The sequence below is a fragment of the Salmo salar genome, chromosome 04, assembly GCF_965601325.2.
Source record: "Salmo salar chromosome 04, fSalSal1, whole genome shotgun sequence".
Taxonomy (NCBI): Eukaryota; Metazoa; Chordata; class Actinopteri; order Salmoniformes; family Salmonidae; genus Salmo; species Salmo salar.
The window spans coordinates 47,967,427-47,986,493 of NC_138294.1; the positions used below are offsets into that span (position 1 = coordinate 47,967,427).

The following is a 19,067-nucleotide window of genomic DNA, read 5'->3' on the forward strand; positions in this document are numbered from 1 at the left end:
GTGGTTCAACTATGCAATTCTGGACAAGATCAGTGAGTGTCTGTGTAGCTTCTCCTAGAGCCATTTTTTTGTTGCCTCATAGACAGACTTGGCTCTCATTTCCCTTTCGAGTGTTTTTACATTTCCACTGTGAGACTACAATCCCTTTGATGAGGAAAAAAAACACTGGGACTGTTTCCCCTGTCCTCATCCACCCATCATTTCTCAGAACTTTACAGCTGTACTTACTTTAAGGACTTAAGGAGAGCGACATGGATTGTTATTGCACAAATTGTATTTATTGCATTCAACAACATACAAAAGTTCTCAATGATCAGAGGTCATCTGTAAAGAAACTAATCTCAGTGCTAGAATATCTGGTGGCTCCAACCTAACAGAACAAAACATTGAGGAAGAACACACTTCAAACACAGCTGCTTCATGACAGAACTAAATCAGGTTTCTATTTGGTGCTCTGACCTGCTCTGTTAACAGAGTCAGGATTTATGAGTGGTTGGTTGGTAGTGGGGACTCCTTGGTGGTCTTCCTATCTAAGTAGGTACTTAAAGGCCTACACTGAAAATACGACAGGTAACTACACCTGGGATACTTAGCAGCTCCAGCAACCAGTGTGTACAACACTCAACAGTCTGCCCACTCCTCTTAAACATACAGTACCAGTCAAAAGTTTGGACACACCTACTCATTCAAGGGTTTTTCTTTAGTTTGACTATTTTCTACATTGTATAATTATAGTGAAGACATCAAAACTATGAAATAACACTTATGGAATCATGTAGTAGCCAAAAAAGTGTTAAACAAATCAAAATATATTTTATATTTGAGATTCTCCAAAGTAGCCACTCTGCTTTGATGACAGCTTTGCACACTCTTGGCATTCTCTCAACCAGCTTCACCTGGAATGGCTGCTTTTGGCTGCTTTTCCTTCACTCTGCGGTCCAACTCATCCCAAACCATCTTAATTGGGTTGAGGTCAGGTGATTGTGGAGGCCAGGTCATCTGATGCAGCACTCCATCACTCTCCTTCTTGGTCAAATAGCCCTTACACAGCCTGGAGGTGTGTTGGATCATTGTCATGTTGAAAAACGAATTATAGTCCCTCTAAGCGCAAACCAGATCGGATGGCGTATCGCTGCAGAATGCTGTGGTAGCCATGCTTGTTAAGTGTGCCTTGAATCCAAATTAAATCACATGACAGTGTCATCAGCAAAGCACCCCCACACCATCACACCTCCTCTCCATGCGTCACGGTGGGAACCACACATGCGGAGATCATCCGTTCACCTACTGAGTCTCACAAAGACACGGCAGGTGGAACCAAAAATCTCAAGTTTGGACTCATCAGACCAAAGGACAAATTTTCACTGGTCTAATGTCCATTGCTCGTGTTTCTTGGCCCAAGCAAGTCTCTTCTTCTTATTGGTGTCCTTTGGTAGTGGATTCTTTGCAGCAATTCGACCATGAAGCCCCGATTCACAGGTGGCAGCGTAGCCTAGTGGTTAGAGTGTTAGAGTTGTAACCGAAAGGTTGCAAGTTCAAATCCCCGAGCTGACAAGGTACAAATCTGTTGTTCTGCCCCTGAACAAGGCAGTTAACCCACTGTTCCTAGGCTGTCGTTGAAAATAAGAATTTGTTTTTAACTGACATGCCTGGTTAAAAAAATATTCATGCAGTTGCCTCTGAACAGTTGATGTTAAGATGTCTTGAAATTGATTCACCTTCATGTCTTAAAGAAATTATAGACTGTTGTTTCTCTTTGCTTATTTGAGCTGTTCTTAATATGGACTTGGCCTTTTACCAAATAGGGTTATCTTCTGTATACCACCCCTACCTTGTCACATCACAACTGATTGGCTGAAACACATTAAGAAGGAAAGAAATTCCACAAATTAAATTTGAACTTTTAATTGAAATGCATTCCAAGTGATTACCTCATGATGCTGGTTGAGAGAATGCCAAGAGTGCGCAAAGCTGTCATCAAGGCAAAGGGTGGCGACTTTGAAGAATCTCAAATATAAATATATTTTGATTTGTTTACCACTTTTTTGGTTACTACACGATTCCATATGTGTTATTTCATAGTTTCGATGTCTTCGCTGCTATTCTACAATGTAGACAATAGCAAAAATAAAGATGAGTAGGTGTGTCCAAACTTGACTGGTTCTGTGTGAGCCTCTTTTAAAATGCTAAAATGCTTATGAGTGGCTGAGAGCAAACAGCAGAACTAATAGATCTATGACACACAGAGTACTTTCTTCAGTCCTTTCATTTGGCAAAAAGTTTGAGTCATTTGATCTGATCTGAAATCTAAATTATATTTAATAGAAGTTACCATTGTGGTACTGAAAGAAACCATTTTCAAAATAAATAACACGTTTTGAGAATATACTATTTTGAGGAGCAAACCATTGCTTATTGTAATCACAAGCACTTGACAAAGGAAATATGCAAAATCTCAGAAATAATAAATAACGATAGTAAATCAAGGGGTTCAGGTGCTGAAAAAGGATCTAATCTGGGTTAAATAACCTAATAGTGGAATAGAAAGTGACATTCAATATAACCTTATTCTCCTTTCATCAAATCTAGGTGGAGTGTGCTGATCTGACGCATCAGTCTTCTTTAGCATCACTTTACTAAGTGACCAAAAATATACATAGTCTTTCAGTTACAATATATGGTATTCTCACAAATATCATAGGAAGAATGTTATCTAGTTCTTACAAATATCAAAAACATCACAAATCTAGTCTCTGTCTGGCATTCATTTTTTGTAAAACTATGTAAAATATTTAGTAAACATTTAGAAACAGTAAAAAGTATGGTCTTGTTGACTTAATAATTGTTATACAGTAATACTGAAAAACAAAAATGTACAGAAAGATTTTTTACAAATATTGATCATACTTTAACATAGTGAACTATTACAACAGACCCGTACGTATTTAATCAAAGGTTGTGACACTCATAGAAACATGTCGTCAATAGTAATAACACTTCTAAAAAAAACGCTACAAATCATAGATTTCACGTTAGCCTATTATTTACTTAGTTTGTAACAATACTTGTTTAAAAGCAGTGAGGCAACAACAACAAAAAATTATTCATAAATCCTCTTCGGGAGGAACTCGGTCAGTTATAGTCACAATAATCTGCATCTCTTATTAACATTTTCCCCATTACAAGTCTATGCTGTCCATTTGTGCTATTGCTACGTTCTTAGTACCTTACTGACTGGTCTATGCTCCACTGTACCCCAGCACAAAATGTACATACTGAATCCCCACTCAACAAGGTAACATCAGCTAGGGCGTACATTCAAAACAAACACGGGTGTTCCAAACTTAAGGTTAAGAAACAAGAGTACTAGTCTATTGTATTATTTCTCCATGGTGACAGCTGGACATTATGTGTTGCTGTGTATTAAAACACTACACTCCGGATTAAAAAGGGTTGTACCACTGAAAAAGACTAGTGTGTGTGTGTGTGGGCGTGTGTGTGTGTGTGTGTGTGTGTGTGTGTGTGTGTGTGTGTGTGTGTGTGTGTGTGTGTGTGTGTGTGTGTGTGTGTGTGTGTGTGTGTGTGTGTGTGTGTGTGTGTGTGTGTGTGTCTGTGCTACATCACGTTAACTTTTAGCACAATGTAGCTGAGACTGTTGTTTGGTTTTAGGAGAGAGGATCTCTGGGAGACAGAGGACTCCTGGACGCGGCAGCTTAAAGGAAAGCGAGTCAGGGTTGACCTTTGACCCCCAGTGTCAGCCTCACATCTGCCCAAAGAAGATGGAGCAGAGCAGGAAGATGGCATAGAGGAATATCAGCCCCAGGCCCAGCCGGCGGTCCAGCTTCCAGTGGTTCAGATGGACACTCATCACCTGGAGGGAGAGGAGGTGAGAAGGGGCAGAAATGGAGGCGGAGAGAGAACGGGATGGGCAGATGGAGAAGGGGTTCAGTGGAAAGGGAACGAGGGGGTGCAAGAGGTAAAAAGCAATAGCTTTGCTATGACTGGATGGTTGGTGGAACCGCACAATTAAACGTGTCTCGAACCGAAACCGTAGATGGACCCACACCCTTCTCCAGAAAGACTGTACTATACTTGCCCTGCCTTCTGCCACCCTGCTTATGGTCCATAACAAATGTATTGTAAAAAGTTCAATACCAATAAAACTATAATCGCCCTGTGTGTTTGTGGTCCGTAACAAAAGACTTGTAAAAAGTGAAACGACAATAAAATTGTAATATGTATACAGCAAGGCCTGTTATGTGCTTGAATGATGCTCGGAACCAGATGTGTAGCACAACAGTCACTCATGGTGAACTCCATTGTGGCACGACACATGCATGCAGGCACGCACACACACACTTACTGTGAGGAAGACGGAGGCCAGCAGCAGGACAACAGAATACACCAGGCCCTTGTTGTTAATGTAGACCTGTGAGGAAGAAGAGGTTGGGGTGGTCAGATGCTGGGCTTATATTTTATTTCACGTGGCTATTATGTATTAACAGGCATGTGTGAATTGGAAATTGTTTTTTTGTTGTTGTTTTTTTTGCATATCCCAACTCTCCTTGAGATGCCCTCTGAGAGTGGGGTCACGGCCAGGGTCTGCCATTATCCACGGCGACCCTGAGAGCAATTTAGGGTTAAGTGCCTTGCTCAAGGACAAATCGACAGATTTTCAGTTACTGGCCCAACGCTCTAACCTGCTAGGCTGCCTTAATAATATGCTGATGGTTGTTAAAATGTCCATAGGGATAGTTGTAATAAATAAGTGCCCACCGACGATCCGTTGTCCACCACCAGAGTGCGCAGAGCCCAGGGGAAACCCAGCCCCAACAGGATGTCAAAGATATTACTGCCAATGGAGTTAGACACAGCCATGTCCCCCATACCTGAGGAGAGAGGGAGAGTAAAGTCAAACTAAAACAGTCTACACTACACCACCAGGACGTTGAAAGGCTGGTCAGGAGTCAGCAGTCTGAGGAGAGAGGGTGACGGGTACCTTGCCGAGCTACAATGAGGCTGGCCATGCAGTCTGGCACGCTGGTGCCCGCTGCCAGGAAGGTGATACCCATGATGTAGTCTGGGATGTCTAGTGTGTAGCTGACGATGGTGACCTGGTGGGGACACACAGCTAGTTCAGAGACAGAGACACCACACCACACACACACACACACACACACACACACACACACACACACACACACACACACACACACACACACACACACACACACACACACACACACACACACACACACACACACACACACACACACACACACACACACCTTCTTAAAGCTGCAACATGTCACTTTTTTGGGCGACCCGACCAAATGCACATAGAAATGTGGGTTATAGATCTGCCAGTTACATTGAACGCAAGTCTAAGAAGCAGTAGATCTGTTCTATGTGCGCTATTTCTAGGCTTCCCGTTCTTAAGATTCATTTTTGTGTCTTTTACTTTCGGTTTTGTACACCAGCTTCAAACATCTGAAAATACAATATTTTTGGTTATGGAAAATACATTTCACAGCGGTTTAGATGGTACAATGATTCTCTACACTATACTTGCTTATTTTGTCACATAAAAGGAAATTAGGCGAACTATTAGAATTTTAGCAACCAGGAAATGGAGGAGCGATTTCTGCATAGTGCATCTTTAAATGCCATCCTATCACCCCTGGAAGGCAACAGACATTACAGCGTTGTAGAAAGCCTGGCTTTGCAGTTCCGATATGGCTTTATGGCTCTGCTGTTAGTCCTTACCATCCACACCATGAGGTAGGAGAAGATGGCTATCCACAGGGTGGAGGCCAAGAAGGTGACCATGAACCAGCGGTGCCAGCGGGGGAACACACAGTTAGGCACAGTGCAGTACAGCAGCAGGCCCAGGGGCCACGAGATCAGCCACTTGACCCGCGCACAGCAACCATCTGCCACACACACAATAACAAGAATATACCAGAGTTGACATGCAGTGTTTCCCTCGAATGCAATTTCAGCGAAAATTGCCTTTAAAGGTCAAGTGCAGTGCGATGTTTGTACAATGTGTTTTTTTAAATCCCGACCTCAGTCAGGCACATAGCAACAAAAAAAACATCCTCACCTGGCCAGTGCAGAGGCCTGAACGGCCCATCATCATCCTCCTCCTCTTCCTCAGCCTGACAACCCTCCGCCCCTGGCTTCTCCCCTGCGTCCCCTAGCCCTGCCCCCTCAGGGGTCTGTCTCTCCACACTGCCCCCATTCTCCAGACCTCCAGAACCCTTCAGAGGGGTGCCCCCTGCCCCTGCGCTGGTCTCTCCATCCAGCTGGGTGTTGGGACTCCTGATCAACCTCTGTCTCTGTGTGGGAGAAAAGAAATGAGTGCCTCATAGTGGCTAACGTTGCTGATGTTCCTCCAGCCTGAGTCGACTACCTCACTGATGAGCATGCGGCCCGCCATTCTGAGCCTGGTGCGAGGGGAGAAGTGGGGGGTAATCATGATGCGCAGCCCAGCCTCGGAGAAGGACAACTGGTGGGGGTTGAGGATGAGGAGCTCGTCCACCATCATCACCGGAGGAGACTCCTGACCCTGGGGTTGGCCTGCAGGGTGAGCGAGTGATAGAAATAGGGGTAACACTTTACCTAAAGCCGGCATGCAGGTATAATGCATTATGATGCGGTTATAATTAACTGTGAGACTTTTGATGAGCTAAAAAAAATCTAGAACGGTCACAGCTTCTAACACTCAGACCGCCACAGGACACAGACAGACAGACAGACAGACAGACAGACAGACAGACAGACAGACAGACAGACAGACAGACAGACAGACAGACAGACAGACAGACAGACAGACAGACAGACAGACAGACAGACAGACAGACAGACAGACAGACAGACAGACAGACAGACAGACAGACAGACAGACAGACAGACAGACAGTGAGAGCTGTAATGAGCTCCAGACAGACCTTTCCTGAGCAGAACCATGTTGGTGTTGCAGGTGGGTCCGTCCTCTGCCATCTCCTCATCGCGGTGTCCCTCACTACCCAGGCAACACTGACCCGGGCCACCAAAACGACGAGTCACACACCCCAAGAGCTGGGAGTTGAACCTGAAACCACAAAACAGCTTTCACATGAGGAACACAAGCACAATCAGACACTGCTGTACATGCTCTGTGGATTGAGGACTCCTGTGAGAGGGGACTAAGCAGAATACTCACTTCATGATAACAATGTAAACTCCATACATAGTCATTAGAAGCACGGCCTCCCACCTACAGTCAGAGAAATACACTGGTCAACTACCATCTAAAACCACTAAACTGCTATTTGACTCTACTTTTACAATTCTGACAGAAGTAACATTGAGATTGTTGTCACAAAAAGTAAATGATGTGTAGGTGCATTCAAATAACTGTGATAAAACTCACCAGACAACTTTCGCATCAAAGATAACCTACGAAGAGAAAGTTAACGCGTTAAACTAGTCATAGCGGCTTGCAGTTTATTCAGCACTGTAACCGTAGAGCACAAGTAAGCGACTGGATTTAAAAGCATTTGATTGTATGGTCTTCATTTCCCCTCCTCTTGTCTGCCTCACCAGGATGAGAGCCAGCACAGAGAAGATGTAGTAGGTGGAGTCCCTGAACAGAGACCACCACGTCAGAACCACCGTCTGCAGAGGGGAGAGAAGAGAGAGACTACTAATAGACAACCAACACATAGCTACCTCCTCATATGCACTCAGCCAGTGCGTGTGTAGGAAAATATGTTTCCATGTGTTCATGAGGTCTTCAGCCACACTGTTGAGGCCATAAAGGTGTGTAGTGTCAGAGGTCTGTACCTGGCCCGCAAAGATGCCACACACACCAATGATGACCAGGATGTTGAAGACCGCTGATCCCACGATGGTGCCGACCCCCACGTCTCCTTTAGTGATGAACACACCTGCGCGAGGCAGAGAGGCGGGGGAGGAGTTGTAGTGATGAAGAGGATGAAACCTATGGCTATGCCAATTGCGTTCCTATACATTTGATGTAGACTTAAAGACCATTCATATTGACTCTGCTGACATCTGATGGATATTTGTGGCATTACATGATACGCAAACATGGTCATTGGGATGGATTGCAAGATCCATCGCAAGATGGTGAAAGACATGCGTCACATGTATAGCGTTCACTGACCCAATTTATTGGCCACTGCTAACACTACTGTTAAGAGAAGGGAAATACAGAGGGATTAAGAACTGACCAATGAGAGAGGTGAAGAGCTCTGGGGCTGAGCTTCCTGCAGCCATGAAGGTTGCCCCAGCCACATCCTCACTGAGCTGCAGGTTCTGAGAGGGCCAGAGCAAAGAGGGAACCTTCTCACACAATCACAATGCATGATCAAGAAGCACTAGATCTTTGTAGAAATACGTGATACAGGAACAGGAAACAGCGTTTATATTTGAAACGACTCAACTAAAAATAGTAATAGAGTGTTAAAAAGCAGCATACGGCGCCTCCGTCTTCCTGTATTTAAAGTGAATTGGTGCTGCTGGTTCTCTCACCTCTGATATTTTCTCCAGGGAAGGAACAAAGTAGTCATCACAGACAATAGCAAGAGCGTAGAACATGTAGATCGCCTAAGAGGTACAGTGAGAGACGACAATAGAGACAGTCCGTAAAGGATTTGATAAGGAGGTGTTTAAGTAATTCAGATGTCATTCAGGCAGGCGTACATTAATGCGAGAGTGTGATTAGCAGATCAATTCTGTTATGAAGTCTAATCGCATCTGAACAGATGGTATTGCACGAAGAATGCGGCTGCAAAACTGCGGAATCGGGGTATCACGGCTGTTTTTGTGAGGTGTGTTAAACAGGTGTGTTTTCTGCGGGGTGTGTTGCAGGACACTCACACACAGCACATGTAACAGCACTGCTCCTCTTTTCAGCTCCTCCTTGGTGAAGATATCTTCTGGAAACTCATGGATGGCTGAGGGAGAGAGAACAGTAAAACATCACAGTTCGACACAGATCATACCTCTGTCTACAGAGAGAGAGAGAGTGAGAGATGGAGGTGGAAAAGGATATTCAACAACAGCAGAGAGGGAAGGAAGTCGGAGTCTTGCACTAATGCTGCCCAAGATCAGAACTAGAAAAGTAAAGCACAAACATCAAACTGCCACAATGGTTTGGACACAAGCAGTCTATCACTGGGCAACAAACAGACGCCATATTCCTCACACTGGGAGGAATACCATTTCTTTCCTGTCTCCATCTCATCATCCTCTGTATATTAAAGGACAGATGCAAAACACAGAAATGGCATAGTAGGCCTTCTGAAAGAATATATATATATATATATATATATATATATATATATATATATATATATATATATATATATATATATATATATATATATATAAAGGAGGCACCTTGAGAGTTTTTCAGATTTTTTCCCCCGATTTGACTCCCATAAATCTCACTTCTCCACCTGACACACCACAGCTTAATAACTATGATCTCCTATTGAACTGCTTCCTCCAAGCAGCCACACACCTGTACAGGCTAGCAGATTCTGGCCCCCTGGGCCGGGTAGAGAGAGAGGAGCAGAGGAGCACTGAGGAGGAGGTGTGTGGAACAGCTGCTTCCTGCTCCTCTGGTCCTCAGGTGTGAATGAGAGTGTTAATGAGAGCCCGGCTTCCCCTCGTTTCCCCCGGCGTGATGAGAAGAGGAGAGGAGGCTGCAGCCTGGAGAGCACAAGGCAGCGCTGCTAAATCAGTACTCAGACGCAGGGGAAAATGAACTTTAACGACTGGGGAGCTCAACCCTATTAATAGCGCTCTTGCTCTGAGGCAGCGCTGGGTAGCCTGCACAGTCAGTCCCACAATGCAGACTGTCTGACGCCGCACAACACATGCTGCACGACTTATTCCACACCACACACGCTTTCTATAATGCACATGTTACACGTCACGTGGTGGATGACACACGCTCCCAAACACAGGCTTCATGACACATTCTACACAACACAGTACGCACACTACATGCCATGTACTGCGCTGTAAGTCTACGGCAGCATTCTGAACCGTCTCCCTGTGGATGAAGAGAGCACGGCTCCCATGTGATCAAGGATATTCGATTTTGACCCTTGAATCTGTAGTGTGGACCGGAGAGGACAGGGGGCCATATGGTCTACTCTAGATGGCTGGAAGTTGACAGTATGCTTGGCCATGCCCTTCTATACTGTGTAATCAACATCCTGAATCTGAGACTTAGAGGGTGAGGGTCTCTGGTCGTCTAATATTCCCGCCTCCCAGAGAACTGTGGAGAAAGGAGCTTATTTTCTTTTCTGGCCAGCTGTTGCAGGACCTGTTCACTAAACCATCTCGGTTTAGCACGTAAACTTTCTGTCAGATTATCATAAGGAAGAGTGAGGCAGAATCTCACTAAAGAAGGTGGGTAGACATCTGCATCCTATCAGTGTCAGGACATCTGTGCTCTAGATGTGGTAGTTCTATTATTTCCTGTTTTCGTTATCCTATAGCTGTGCTTTGGAAAGCAGGCCAGATCCGGAACCTGCCCCAGGTCCCCGAGACATTTAGCCCCAATACAAAATGCCCCAGTTTCTATGTACAGTGCCTTCAGAAAGAATTCACATCCCTTGACTTTTCCACATTTTGTTGTGTTACAGCCTGAATTTAAAATGGATTAAATTTAGATTTTGTGTCACTGGCCTACACACACTCCCCCATAATGTCAAAGTGGAATTATGTTTTTAGAAATGTTTATAAATTAATAAAAACTGAAAATCTGAAATGTCTTGAGTCAATAAGTATTCAACCCCGTTGTTATGGCAAGCCTAAATAAGTTCAGGAGTAAAATGTTGCTTACAAGTCACATAATAAGTTGCATGGACTCACTCTGTGTGCAATAATAGTGTTAAACATGATTTTTAAATGACTACTTCATCTCTGTACCACACACATACATATAATTGTAAGGTCCCGCAGTCGAGCAGTGACTTTCAAGCACATATTCAACCACAAAGACCAGGGAGGTTTTCCAATGCCTTGCAAAGAAGGGCACCTATTGGTAGATGGGTACAAAAACAAAACAGACATTGAATATCCCTTTGAGCATGGTGAAGTTATTAATTACACTTTGGATGGTGTATCAATACACCCAGTCACTACAAAGATACAGGCGTCCTTCCTAACTTAGCTGCCGGAGAGGAAGGAAAACACCCAGGGATTTCACCAAGAGGCCAATGGTGACTTTAAAACAGTTACAGAGTTTAATGGCTGTGATAGGAGAAAAACATTGTCGTTTTTCCAAAACATGCATCCTGTTTGGAACAAAGCACTAAAGTAAAACTGCAAAAAAATGTGGCAAAGAAATTCACTTTATGTCCTGAATACAAAGCGTTGTTTGGGACAAATCCAACAAAACACATCACTGAGTACCACTCTTCATATTTTCAAGCATGGTTGTGGCTGCATCATGTTACTGGTATGCTTGTCATCGGCAAGGACTAGGGAGGCTTTTTTTCTTTTTTAGAAAGAAGCACAGGCAAAAACCTGGTTCAGGGCTGCTTTCCACCAGACAATGGGAGACAAAAATCTACGGAAAAGAATTTAAAAAAGAATAGTGTGCAAATATTCTACAATCCAGGTGTGCGAAGCTCTTAGAGACTTACCCAGAAAGACTAGCAGTTGTAACCACTACCATAGGTGATTGTAACATGTATTGACTCAGGGGTGTGAATACTTTGAAAAGAGATATTTTTGTGTTTCATTTTCAATAAACTTGCAAACATTTCTAAAAACATGTTTTCACTTTGTCACTATGGGGTATTGAGTGTAGGTGTAGGTGTGTGAGAAAAAATATATACTTAATCCATGTTGAATTCAGGCCTTAACACAACCAAATGTGGAATAAGTCAAGGGGTATGAATACTTTCTGAAGGCACTGTAAATGCAGTCCTGAACACATGGCTCAGATGAACCTATTGACAAGTTGCTTCGGTGAAAGCAGTTGCCACGGAAACCCTCTCCCTGGGGGCAGCGGTTTGTTGACAGGCGGCAGTGGGAAGCCAATGACGGCTGCGTGAATGGTGAGAAAGGGGGAGGGGAATGTGTGTTTCCCATGGTCTTGGCTTATGAAATATGAAAAAAGAGAAATGACAAGCAGCTCTGGAGCGAAAGTTCTAAAAATATTTATCTTTCCTTGCCAAAGCTCAGGAGAGGTTCTTTGAGAGAAAGCCCGAGAGAGAGCATACAAGAGGGTGTTGGCCGGGAATTTTCTTTGTGAGGATGCCCTTCCTCTGTTCCCATATAACAGGCTTTTGTCACTGCATGCAGCATGGGTCTGCTGATAGACTAGACCAGCTGTAAGCTGATTTACATATCGGAGGATGGCTTCCAATTCTGGACAGGACACGGGACAGCTCTCATGAAGTTGACAGCATTCTGATCCCAGATTCAGTGTGTGCCCTTAGCAGTGACAGTGAGTGTTCACGTCAGCCTCAGCCTGCCTGGGGACTGAGTGACTCCATCCACTCTAGCCTTGGGGGAGGCTACAGCAGCATTCATGTGTTGCTCCTCTGGCATCACAGGCTGCCCCAGCCAGCCAGGCACATCTCCCTGCTCTAATTCCATCTATTGCCTGGTCTCCTATAGATCTCTCTCAGATACAGTAGATCTCCTTTTATATTCACACTGTCTGAGGCTTGATCTAATTTCATTTCACCGCTGATCCCATCAAGAATCTGGAGAAGGGGTCAAAATGGACATGTGATGTAATCACTCTGTGTGTGTGTGTGTGCGTGTACACCAATGAGTGTAACCGATGTGAAATGGCTAGTTAGTTAGCGGTGGTGCGCGCTAATAGCGATTCAAATCGGGTGACGTCACTCGCACTGCGACCTTAAGTAGTTGTTCCCGTTGCGCTGCAAGGGCCGCGGCTTTCGTGGCGCGATGGGTAATGATGCTTCGTGGGGTGTCAGTTGTTGATGTGCGCAAAGGGTCCCTGGTTCGAGCCCAGGTTGGGGCGAGGAGAGGGACGGAAGCTATACTGTTGCATGAGCATGCTTGAGTGTGTGTTGAATGCCATATCAGTCCTGATTAAAAGTGAAACCCCTACTAAATGAAACCACTAAAGCTGTGAACAGCTGAGATATCCATTTGAGTCACTCTGCTGCAGGGGACTCAAATGGACTGCAATTGTGACCAAATGGCTGGCAGAGTGAAGGGGAGAAAGATATGTTATTGATTCTGCAGGGTATCTTGGAGTCAAGCTAAGGTATTGAGAGAAACACAGAAAACGACAGCACACGTCAACAGAAACAGCACCACTACATAGAATAAACCACTGAAACAACCTTGCATTTTTTTTATGAAGAATCCAAACATTTTGTTTCATCCATCCTCCATATTTTTCATTCTTTGATTTTATGAGATAGTCAGTCATCTCTTAGAAAGGCAGATAAGAGCAACCCAAAGGTGGCAATACAGGTTCGAAACGGGTGTGGCAAAATGTGTACGTGCCTTTTCTGGGGCCTGTAGTTTTACCTGATCTCATTACCTGGTCAGGTAAAACTCTGAGTCCAACATCAACTTTTTTTCTCACTTGCCTGACCAGACTCAGCTGGCCAAAAATCGACTGGCCTGAACGAAAATTCTACTGGTCCGGACATGGTGTAGTTTTTAAATGCATTGGGGTTATGCAGGGACTATAGGTTGGCAGGCTTTCTCTCTATATGCAGTTATTAATAAGTTATATTTGGTTATTATGATATTTATTACAAAGCTTTTTAATATAAATTAGCAAAGTAAGTCATTACTCTATTCTTTAGAAATTGCATTGTATTAATAGCTTTAATGTTTGTTTCTAAATAGGAAGCTGCCCATAATGGCTACATAACGGCTTCAAAAGAGATATCAACATGGCTACTGCAGGCTAGCCAAGGAATGCTAAAGCAGGGCTTGACATTACTGCTTGTTCTCTTGTCCTGGACAAGTAAAAAAAACAGAAATCACAAAACAGAAAATCACACAAAAATCACAATTACTCTGATCAGAATTGGATCAGAGAGGCCAACATTGGAATAATATTCAAATCTATATTAATGTACATACAAAGCCTACAGGACAAAGAATCAAGCCTTTAGAGCTTCATGTTGATTATCATACATTATATTTGTCAAACATGACTGGCGTTTAGCCCATATTTATGAAATTAAAAGTCTCATTAAAGTTTGGCAGCATTTTATGGCGCGTCTATCATGTCAGCATCGGTCTGGACATGAGGCTGTAGCCAATATGCATGTCATCTATAATGTAGGATAATCAACATTAACCTCTAAAGGATTGATTCTGTCAACATACTCAAAGCACAAATGGCCACAAGACCGGAGAGCAAAGGAGTGTCTGTTGCGCACCGCATTTTGAAACGAATTGTTTAACCCAATGAGTCCCACCGTATCACCGGCGTGTTTTGGAATTCTAACCCCTTTCAAACATTATGTGTTTGAGTTACAGACTTCTTGTCCCATTGGATTTGTCTATTAGTCTGTGTGATCAGTGAGGGCTGAGCTAGAGTGGTCCCGGTCGTTTATACAAAAACATCAGAATAGTTTCAGCTACAAACTATTAAATGCTATCTATGAAAAGCTGAGACTCTCACGAACACACATGACACTCACAAGCGACACAAGAGTTGTTAGCAGTCTGATGTGGATTCTTCTACATAGAATACCATTTGAAATCCCAGGACATAGAGTCAACAATACTGTAATAAGCTCACATAGTTGCTGTCACGAACTCCACACAGTTGTCACTGACTAGTTGGATATTCATTTCCCAGTGAGCAAACAATTAATGTACAGGATTCATATAAATTCATTTTTATCAGGTTTTTGCGTTGGCGGAATGTAACTGTTTATGTCAAATTGTTTTGTGTTCTACTTTTAGCCCTGGTTGTCCTGGAAATAAAATGGTAAAAATGTTTTGTTGGGGCTAAATATAAAGGGACATGCAGATCAAGTCAGATAAATGAAAAGTAGATTTTTTGCTGGGATCTCGGGACTGATAGTTAAAACCTGGACGTTTTATGTCATTTTATGAAAGGGAAAGAAAAGGGAAAGAGGATACCTAGTCAGTTGTACAACTGAATGCCTTCAACTGAAATGTGACTTCGGCATTTAACCCAACCCCTCTGGGGGGGGGGGGGGGGGGGGGGGGCGCTGCCATAACCGACATCCACGTCTTCGGCGCCCGGGGAACAGTGGGTTAACTTGCCTTGTTTCAAAGTAGCCTAGCCAAAATATGACCATATAAATGTTGAGGGAATGGGACATCCTTCATTTCGAGCCCTGGAGGGAATTATTTTATAAAGATATACAAAGTAGTTTGTTGTCATTTATTGTAATGTTGTAATATTTTATAGGCTACCAAGGGTGGTCAACCATCCTCCAGGAGAGTGTTGTATTTTGAAACAGACTTGAATATGCAAAGAGTGTAGCCTTCATTTTTGTCTGATTCTCTATGGTAAAAGAGATAATAATATATCTTATGTTGTAAAGTGGTTCCTTACAATGATGTCAAAATTATTACAGACCATTTTTTCGTGGGCGACAAGTAGAAATAAAAGTGAATGTCAAGCCCTGTAAAGTGTATTTTTGTAGCTTTCTTTTTGCAGACTATTAACATTAGCCAGCATATTGCTAGTATGTTCACTATTGAACGTTTACTTTTGTTAATTACTATCCCTAAAATAAATAAGCTCTGCGCTTCTTTTTGCTCCGGACAGCTCGCGTGTGCCGTGTGAACGTAGCTTGGTGGCGCTTGAATAAACGGCCAATCATATTGCTCAAAAACAAACAGCGCATCTTTTCTGCGTCTAGTCTTCAATGGTTTTCAATGGTAGACTGCAACAGAGCAGATACATGTCTAACTGGAACGCAAAAATACTGTCCCGGTTCTGAATAGACAAAGCCAATCCAGCCATACAAATCCCACCAACACTCAATAACCATCCTTCATCCAACAAAACAGTGGCTGTAATAATTTGAGAAATCCTCAGAAGACCTACAGTGGGAGTGCAATCGATAAACTTCACTCTCTCCCAGGAGATTACTCCACCTCTTCAGACAGTCATATGGTACCATCCATCATCTTAAAGAGTCAGTCTCAATGTCATGTTGGTGGGCTGGGAAACACAGGACGCTACTGAAGTAAAACAATTAGGCACCACTAATATCCTATCTGAAATCAAATCAATCAAATATAATGTTATTCCTCACATGCTTTGTAAACAACATGTGTAAAATAACTTTGACATGCTTACTTACGGGGCTTTCCCAAAAATGCAGAAAGAAAAGAGAGAAATAATTGAAAAGTAATAACACGTTATAATAAAAGTAAGCAAGGGAGGAATCTGAGGGTCCGTGCCATATATTTTCAGCCTCCTGAGGGGGAAGAGGCGTTGTTGTGCCCTCTTGACCTGTTGGTGTGTATGGACCATGATAGATCCTTAGTCATGTGGACACCGAGGAACTTTAAGCTCTCGACCCGCTCCACTACAGCCCCGTCGATGTGAATGGGGGCGTGCTTGGCCCTTCGTTTCCTGTAGATAGCGATCAGCTCCATTATCTTGCTGACGTTGAGGGAGAGGTTGTTGTCCTGGCACCACACTGCCAGGTCTCTGACCTCCTCCCTATAGGCTGTGTCATCGTCATCAGTGATCAGGCCTACCACCGCAGTGTCATCAGCAAACTTAATGATGGAGTTGTGCACGGCTAAGCAATTATGGGTGAACAGGGAGTACAGGAGGGGACAAAGCACACACCCCTGAGGGGGCCCCCGTGTTGAGGGTCAGTGTTGCAAATGTGTTGTTGCCTAACCTCACCACCAGGGGGTGGCCCATCAGGAAGTCCAGGATCCAGTTGCAAAGGGAAGGGAAGTGTTCAGTCCCAGGGTCCTTATCTTAGTGATGGGCTTGGAGGGCACTATGGTGTTGAACACTGAGATGTAGTCAATGAACAGCATTCTCACATAGGTTTTCCTCTTGTCCAGGTGGGAGAGGGCAGTGTGGAGTGCAATAGAGATTGCGTTATCTGTGGACTGCATCATCTGTTAGGGCGTTAAGGCAAATCCGAGTGGGTCCAGGGTGTCTAGGATGATGGTGTTGATGTGTGCCATGACCATGGCTTCTGGTTAGGATATGTACGTATGGTCACTGTGGAGACATCATTGTTAATGAAGCTGGTGACTGATGTGGTAAACTCCTCAACGTCATCAGATGAAAACCGGAACATATTCCAGTCTGTGTTAATGAAACAGTCCAGTAGCTTAGCATCCGCTTCATCGGACCACTTCCGTATTAAGCGTGTCACTGGTACTTCCTGTTTGAGTTTTTGCTTGTAAGCAGGAATCGGGAGGATAGTTTTGGTGAGATCTGCCAAATGGAGGGTGAGGGAGAGCTTTCTATGCATTTCTGTGGGTAAAGGTGATCTAGAGTTTTGTCTCCTCTAGCTGCACATGTGACATGCTGGTAGAAAGTAGGTAAGACGCATTTCAGTTTTTCTGCATTTAAATCACTGGCCACTAGGAGCGTCGCCTCTGGATCAGCATTTCCTATTTGCTTATGGCCTTATACAGGTCGTTTTGTACGGTCTTAGTGCCAACATTGGTTTGTGGTGGTAAATAGACAGCCACAAAAAATGTGATGACAATTATCTTGGTAAATAGTATAGTCAACAGCTTATCATGAGATAATTTAACTCAGGCGAGCAGAACCTCGAGACTTCCTTCATAGTAGAGATCGCTCACCAGCTGTTCTTAACATTGAGACACACATCTCCCTCCTTGAGTTTTCTGATGCTGCCGTTCATCCTGCCGATGCATAGAAAAAACAGCTAGACGTATATTATCCATGTCCTTGTTCAGCCATGACATAGGATATTACAGTTCTTCAGGTTCCGTTGATAGGATAGTCTCGAACGGAGCTCGTCCAGTTTGTTCTCCAGTGATTTTCACGTTCGACCAACAGAACGGAGGGCAGAGGTGGATTATTTATTTGCGAACATAGTTTTGTCAGGGTGCTCGCCGTCGGCGTCTTTTCCTTTTCCGTGGCTCTGGGATCAGGGCCTGGCCCGGGGTGAGCAGTATGTCCTGCACCGCCGACTCGCTGAAGTAGAAATCTTCATCTAAAGGGAGGTTAGTGATCGCTGTTCTGATGTACAGAAGCTTTTTTTGGTCAAAGGAAGAGATGGCTGAAACATTATGAACAAAACAAATTATGATCAGCTCAGAAAAAGCTATCAAAATAACAGAATTGGTCAGGAACACACAAAACAGCAGATATCCATTGCAGCGCCATTCTATATAAATTTAGACGGTATACGTGAGCCATATACTGAAAACTTGTTTTATGTTCAAACACACAAAGAGCTGTCTGTGAGTGTGAGTCTGACCTCCATACTTAACCTCTGATCTTTAAATTACCATCAGGAACCAATGTGAACTCAGAGAGGACAAGGGTTCTAGAGAGACGGGAGGGAGTGATGGAAAGTTAAGAATATTTCCCCCAATTCCCAAAGACTTCAGACAAAAAGAAAACTACTCCCATGTTTAATGGTTACATTAATAGCCATTTGCTTTATTTGACAGCCATAATAAATGACTCCCCTGACAATACTCAGATTCTCTTTCTGCCAGATTCTCTTTTTCAGTCAACCACTAAAATATATCTGTGGAAAAATCATCCTCAAACGTCTGCCTCTGTTGTTTGCCAAAACCAACAAACGTATGCATAAAAGAAACACATGAGCGATCGTTATTGACACTTATAAAAATGCATTCGCTTATCTTCTCCTACTGGTTTATTTTTAGCTCGTTGTGGTTGTTAATTCTGTCTCGGCACTTTGAATGCTTGAAAGACAGAATTTTCTGGGTTTCAACATTTAGCATTCAGTTGCTTAGCAACGCTGGCCTCAAAGGGTTGACGACTGAAGGCAGACGTTGCCGTCTCCGTCTTGTTAAGCAGGGGGGATGGAGAGCTAGACCTCCCTTACGCTATCCCAAAGATAA

At 43.6% G+C, this 19,067-nt stretch overlaps 1 protein-coding gene across 1 annotated transcript in view; it reads right to left on the reverse strand.

Moving 5' to 3' along the window:
- Window positions 1–256: 256 nt before the first annotated feature.
- Window positions 257–19,067, reverse strand: part of LOC106603121 (sodium/potassium/calcium exchanger 3) — a 28,960-nt gene continuing 10,149 nt past the window's right edge. The window contains exons 4-18 of the mRNA XM_014196383.3: window positions 8,889–8,965; window positions 8,541–8,615; window positions 8,240–8,324; window positions 7,830–7,933; window positions 7,587–7,661; window positions 7,417–7,442; window positions 7,207–7,260; window positions 6,953–7,095; window positions 6,416–6,582; window positions 6,107–6,341; window positions 5,767–5,933; window positions 5,000–5,114; window positions 4,777–4,889; window positions 4,364–4,429; window positions 257–3,871 (exon numbers count right to left, since the gene is read on the reverse strand). Coding sequence (XP_014051858.1) covers window positions 3,761–3,871; window positions 4,364–4,429; window positions 4,777–4,889; window positions 5,000–5,114; window positions 5,767–5,933; window positions 6,107–6,341; window positions 6,416–6,582; window positions 6,953–7,095; window positions 7,207–7,260; window positions 7,417–7,442; window positions 7,587–7,661; window positions 7,830–7,933; window positions 8,240–8,324; window positions 8,541–8,615; window positions 8,889–8,965 — 1,613 coding nt within the window. The 3' untranslated portion in view covers window positions 257–3,760. The remainder of the gene's footprint in view (window positions 3,872–4,363; window positions 4,430–4,776; window positions 4,890–4,999; window positions 5,115–5,766; window positions 5,934–6,106; window positions 6,342–6,415; window positions 6,583–6,952; window positions 7,096–7,206; window positions 7,261–7,416; window positions 7,443–7,586; window positions 7,662–7,829; window positions 7,934–8,239; window positions 8,325–8,540; window positions 8,616–8,888; window positions 8,966–19,067) is intronic.